Raw genomic sequence first — 5,908 nt, forward strand, 5'->3', positions numbered from 1 at the left:
AACAGCTCCATCAAAAAGAGGATTTATGAAGGCAATCAAGTTTGTTTGGTAACTAATTAGGACCTCCTCCACAAACACCATCACAGATCGTACAAGCAGTCCTAGGAACTGTATAAAAGTGCTCACCACACAGCACTCTTCTAAACACTTCTCTGAACTTCATCTCCTTGGTGAACTGGGTAAGTCCAATTCCACTCAATCTCTTTCTAACCCCAGAAATATCACAGTAGGGCCTCTTTTCAATTAAGATGGAATCTTGCATGTTCTCGCTGTGATTTTTATCAGGGATCACGGAGTTCTTCCATAACTATCTTGTGTCATTAGTAAGTTGCAGGCGCTGACGGATTCATGAGCTTAAGCTAAAGGAGAGACTTGAAGAACAATTGGAAAACATATTACCTATTAACTGGAAATAGATTTAGGGCACTGAAATCTTTTCAGTAACTTTAGAAAGTCCCTTAACCTTTTTTCACTTAGGTGGATTTGGAAGAAACTTTCCTAGGTTAGTCCAGAAAGGTCCAATTCAGTAGTCTTCTACTTTATTCTGTAGCAGTTGTTACTCCTCAGTACTGGAGACAAGAGACAGATGAAGCTGACAAGTGGAGTGCTCCGGTTGAGTAATTCCTATGTTCTCCTGAACAGAAATACCCATTGAAGCTGCTTCTCCTGAGATGATGTAATTTCATGTCTCTCTTATTCCAGTCTGTGTTTTACAGACAAAGTCATTGAGAGGGGCTCAAAGGGACCGGTTGGGAGGGACGCTTACTGCAAGTGGACAAATGGACAAGAGAGGTAGAAAGACCAAATAGGAACAAATACAAAGAGACTAACTCCACTCCTCCTCTCTCTCTCGGGCCCCATGCTGACCTCACTACCATTGTAACCGAGCTTTGAATCCTTTCTTCCACCAGCACTTCTACCTTCTCTTTACTCTCATCCCTCTTGTGTGTTGCAGGTTTACCTCCACCCCAGAAAGATGACTGTCTCCAGCCTGTGGTATCCAGAATGCGGGGTGGCCCGGCCTAGTCCAGTTACTGGCAGCTCCAACGAGCCATGCGTTAGGCAGTGCCCTGACTCTGAAGTGGTGATCAGACCCTCACCTGTTGTTGTGACCCTCCCTGGACCAATTGTCAGCAATTTCCCTCAGCAGAGTGAAGTAGCAGCCGTAGGAGCACCTGTGGTGGGAGCCGGTTTGGGGGGCTCATTTGGTTGGGGGGGATTGCGTGGCCATGGAGGCCTTTACGGAGGGTTGTATGGTTTAGGGAGGTTAGGTGGTTATAGTGGCCATTATGGTTATGGGGGATTATTGGGCCATGGGGGATACTGTGGTTACCCAGGTCTTTACGGTTATGGGGGATTATTGGGTTATGGGGGACACTGCGGTTACCCGGGCCTTTATGGTTCCGGGGGATTATGGGGGTACGGGGGATATGGCCGTAGGTCTCTTGGTGGATATTGTGGGCCATGTTAAACCCAGCAGGAACACCCACAGAAGAAGGAAGAACCAGGAAATGAACAGCAAGATACAGATTCACCCCTGAGCTCTTGGGCATGGCTTTCAGAAGTGCTGGGCAAACAGGGCTCCAGCTGAACCCAGTGGGAGCTCTGTGTGCTCAGCACCTTGGCCTGACAGCCGTGCTGCATTTCTAATGTTACGCTTTAGGACTCTTTCTGCCAAGGCTTTCCCACCCGTGTGCTGATTCTCGCTTTCACATGTGGACTCATTCTGAATTACACGCAGGCTGTTTACACTGACCCCGCAGGGTGAAGGAACAGCAGCCTTCAGATAGGCAGCGTTTATGTTTAGTATCACTTTAAGTCCCTTTTAGGCACCACATTTTCTACCTTTCCATCAGTATGTACCTTTAGTGCCTCACTTTGATCTTTGCTCTGGCCAGATGTCTAATGGAAAGGCTGCATAGTCTATTTTGCTTCGTCTCATTTCCCACCAACTGGAATAAGACAAAGATCTTATAATGGTTACAAAGGGGACTTCTTTCTCAATCTCTGCAGCTGCAACAAAGCAAACAGATCATCGTGTTTGAAATGAGCCCCACTGAGGCATGTGATGGGTCACAACTCTTCTTGCAACACTGGAAATATATGCTTTCTGCTCTGTAGTCTTTCTTCCTGTAACTGTGTACTGCTAATTTCATTTGCATTAAAAACTCTGCTGCATCATAATATCAGTCTTCTGGTTCTCCTTGTTCCTCCCTCCTTGCTTAAAAATCATGTTGGATGAAATTCCTCCTTGTGCCGCTGGCACTTCTCCAGTTGTAATTTTCAAAGCCCTGGTAGATAGAGTCTTTTCCTGCAAAGACTTAGTGACACATTTTCTCTTCATGTAGTTTTTCCCTTTAGTTTCAAGAAGATCAATCATATGGTTTGTGTTAAGAGTCTCTGAGAGTCTTTGCAGGTTTTCATAAGGAAAAGAAAGGTGGCCACAAGATCACATACTTCACTGTAGGCCAACGGTGACAGACTCTTCCTAATAGTGGAAGGGCTACGAGGACCCATCCCGTATGTGGTCCCACGCCTGCCCCTCCTATTCCCCAAAGCCCCGCCCCCTTGGCCAAACCAAAGCTGGAGCCAGAACAGGGAGCCCATCACCCCCATCTGCCGGATTTGGGGGGCTTGAAAGCAGAACCTAGCCTGTAGCCCTCGATCCCGCACCCCATCCATGGCAGATGGCGGGCTCAAGGTTCTCCACAGCTGCCTGTGTGCTTCTTACTCTGACCCTGCTCCTGCTTCTGGCCCAGACGAGGGTAGAGTCTCATGGGTAAGAGGAGAGGCGGGGAGTCAGGCCCACATAAAATGTGGACCTGACCCATAGTGGTTCCTGGCCCCCCTTCCGCTTCCCCTTCCCCTTCCTCTTCCCATTCCGTTCCCCCAAACACACGCAACTCTTCAAAAGAACCCAGTGGCAAAAACAAAATCAGTGTGTCTGCTTGACACCTCCTTTGCATTAACTTTATGCAGCTGCTGTTAGAAAGTCAACAGGCAGAAAGAAACGGTCCATATCCATGGAGAGGAGATCACCAGGCTGAATTCTCATTGACACTAAAGCCTTTTGACAGTGCTCTGGAATGGGAAAGAGGCACTCACTCAAGTCATGGTAGATGTAGGTAACATCCACCTTATGGCCCCTGCCTCATTTGCACTTTACAGTGTGGTGTAATACCCATTGTGTAGTTGAGAATCAGGCCCGGTGGGGTGATAACAGAGGAAACCCATAACCAGGAAGGCATTAGACGAAACCGATCAAGGGTAACATGGCAAACATGAGGAATATTTGCAGAGGTGCTGATGAAATGCAGCTCTCTCATTATTTCACATGGAGTTTGGTGCACTCAACCCTTCTCAAAGCCAGGCCTATGGGATCAGAGGTGAATCTGTATCCTGCCGTTCATTTCCTGCTTCTTCCTGTTCCCATGGAGATGCCTGGTGAGCGCAACGTGGTTTACAATTTCCATTTAGGTCCCGATGACCCCATCCCAATCCCCCCAGCCCTGTTTTCCCCAACAACCATATAGGCCCCTGTGACTATGGAGCTCGTCCTAACCGTATTGGCCTCCATAACACTATAATCTCCCATAACCACTGGCACACCGGTTACAATATAATCCTCCATAACATTAGAAACCTCTATCAGCACATGTGCCCCCATCGCCACCTAGACTGTCAGCTGCACCCGAAGATTCCACTCTGCTTTCCTGAGGGAAAGAGCTGAGAATTGCTCCTGGGAAGGACATGACAGTGGTGATTGGATCAGCACTGTAGAGTCAGCGCACTGCCTTATGTCTGGCTTGTTACAGCTGTTGTGCACGGTGTGTGGAATGTCACTGCACGTGTTTGTGAAGCAAGATGTCTTGAAAGAAAGGAAGAAAGAAGGATTGAGGGACCTAACGAGCTCTTTTGAATCCTTGTTACTCTCTTTGTCCCAAAAATTATCCTGTCTCTAAGAAGATGGCTGGGATAGCATTAATAATGTTAGTTTCCTTGGTAGGATGTAACTATGCTAAGAGGGAGGTTTATTCCAGTTTTTTTTGGTCACTTTCAAGTTTTGTCTAGAGGGGAATCCTCTGTGTTTTAAAACTTATCACCCTGTAAAATTACTTTCCATCCTGATTTTACAGAGGTGCTTCTTTTACCTTTTTCTTTATAATCAAGTTCTGTTTTTAAGAATCTGCCCTAAAACCGCAAAGGTCTGGTGTGTGCTCACCTTGGTTACCTATTTGGTTAAGAACGTGAACATAAGAACGGCCGTACTGGGTCAAACCAATGGTCTATCTAGCCCAGTATCCTCTACCGACAGTGGCCAATGCCAGGTGCCCCAGAGGGAGTGACACCATTCCATACCCAGCCTGCCTAATAGCCATTAATGGACTTAAATTCATGTAGGTTATCCAGTTCTCTTTTAAACCCTGTTATAGTCCTGGCCTTCACAATCTCCTCAGGCAAGGAGTTCCACAAGTTGACTGGGCACTGTGTGAAGAAGAACTTCCTTTTATTTCTTTTAAACCTGCTGCCCATTAATTTGATTTGCTGGCCCCTAGTTTTTGTATTATGGGAAGAAGTAAATAACTTTTCCTTATCTACTTTCTCCATGTCACTCATGATTTTATACACCTCTATCATATCCCCTTTCAGTCTCCTCTTTTCCAAGCTGAAAAGTCCTAGCCTCTTTAAGTTCTCCTCACATGGGACCCTGGGGCAGGGTGGTTGCCCGCTTCTGCCCGGGGGGGTTGAAAAGCAGCCCTGCAGAGGGCTGCAGCTCTAAAAGCCTGGGCTGATTGGGGGAAAGTAGACTCAGCTGGGGCCATGCCCCAGTCAGGCCCAGCTGGCCCCTAGAAAAGGCTGTGAGCCAGAGGCCCAGCCAGTCTGCCTCTGCCTGTAGAAGGAGAAGGGCCTGCTTGCAGGGAGCTAGAGACAGGGTACCTGAGTGGAGCAGGGCTGGGGCAAGGCAGAGGAGTTGGGAAGCTGCAGCTTGGAAAGTCCTAGACTGTGGCCTAGCACGAGGGCAACAAGTACTGGGGGTTGCAGAAGGCAGTCCAGGGGTAGGCCAAGGCAGCAGGTCCAAACCCCACCTTGCCACTGATGAGTGGCTGATACTGCAGTCTGCCCCAGGGCATGGGGCTAGACAATGACTGGAAGTAGCCTGATACTGAGGTGAGGTGGGGATAGTGGGTGGGGAGACCCTGAGAGAAAGGGGGTAGTGCTCGGGGGCAGCACCGCAGCTAACAGGGCACCGGGGTCCTGGGAGGGACATGGGGCCAGAGGGCAGGCGGATCACTGAGAGGCCTGAAGAGGGCACTCCAGAACTGGAATGAGCTAATTCCCTGAGAGACCAGCAGGATGTGCCGCAGGAATGAGTCCGCACCCTTACAGACCCGTTCCAAACCCCTAATCCTTTTAGTTGCCCTTCTCTCAACCTTCTCTAGTGCCAGTGTATCTTTTTTGAGATGAGGAGACCACATCTATACGCAGTATTCAAGATGTGGGCGTACCATCGATTTATACAAGGGCAATAATATATTCTCCATCTTATTCTCTATCCCCTCTTTAATTATTCCTAACATCCTGTTTGCTTATTTGACCATCTCTGCACACCAGGGGGATGTCTTCAGAGAACTATCCATGATGACTCCAAGATCTTTTTCATGATTTGTTGTAGCTAAATTAGCCCCCATCATATTGTATGTATAGTTGGGGTGATTTTTTCCAATGTGCATTACTTTACATTTAGCCACATTACATTTCATTTGCCAGTTTGTTGCCCAATCACCTAGTTCTGGGAGATCTTTTTGAAGTTCTTCACACTCTGCTTTGGTCCTAGCTATCTTGAGCACTTTAGTAGCATCTGCAAACTTTGCCACCTCACTCTTTACCCCTTTCTCCAGATCATTTA

At 47.8% G+C, this 5,908-nt stretch overlaps 1 protein-coding gene across 1 annotated transcript; it reads left to right on the forward strand.

Moving 5' to 3' along the window:
- Positions 1-738: 738 nt before the first annotated feature.
- On the forward strand, positions 739-1,471 carry LOC115644200 (claw keratin-like). The gene has a single exon (XM_030548318.1). The coding sequence runs from the start codon at positions 977-979 to the stop codon at positions 1,469-1,471; it is 495 nt and encodes a 164-aa protein (XP_030404178.1). The 5' UTR covers positions 739-976.
- Positions 1,472-5,908: the final 4,437 nt, after the last annotated feature.

The sequence above is a fragment of the Gopherus evgoodei genome, unplaced genomic scaffold (assembly GCF_007399415.2).
Source record: "Gopherus evgoodei ecotype Sinaloan lineage unplaced genomic scaffold, rGopEvg1_v1.p scaffold_95_arrow_ctg1, whole genome shotgun sequence".
NCBI classification, from domain to species: Eukaryota; Metazoa; Chordata; order Testudines; family Testudinidae; genus Gopherus; species Gopherus evgoodei.

What these genes read in the sequence shown, in the direction of transcription:
- LOC115644200 (XM_030548318.1), top strand. Translation starts at nt 977, where the DNA reads ATGACTGTCTCCAGCCTGTGGTATCCAGAATGCGGGGTGGCCCGGCCT.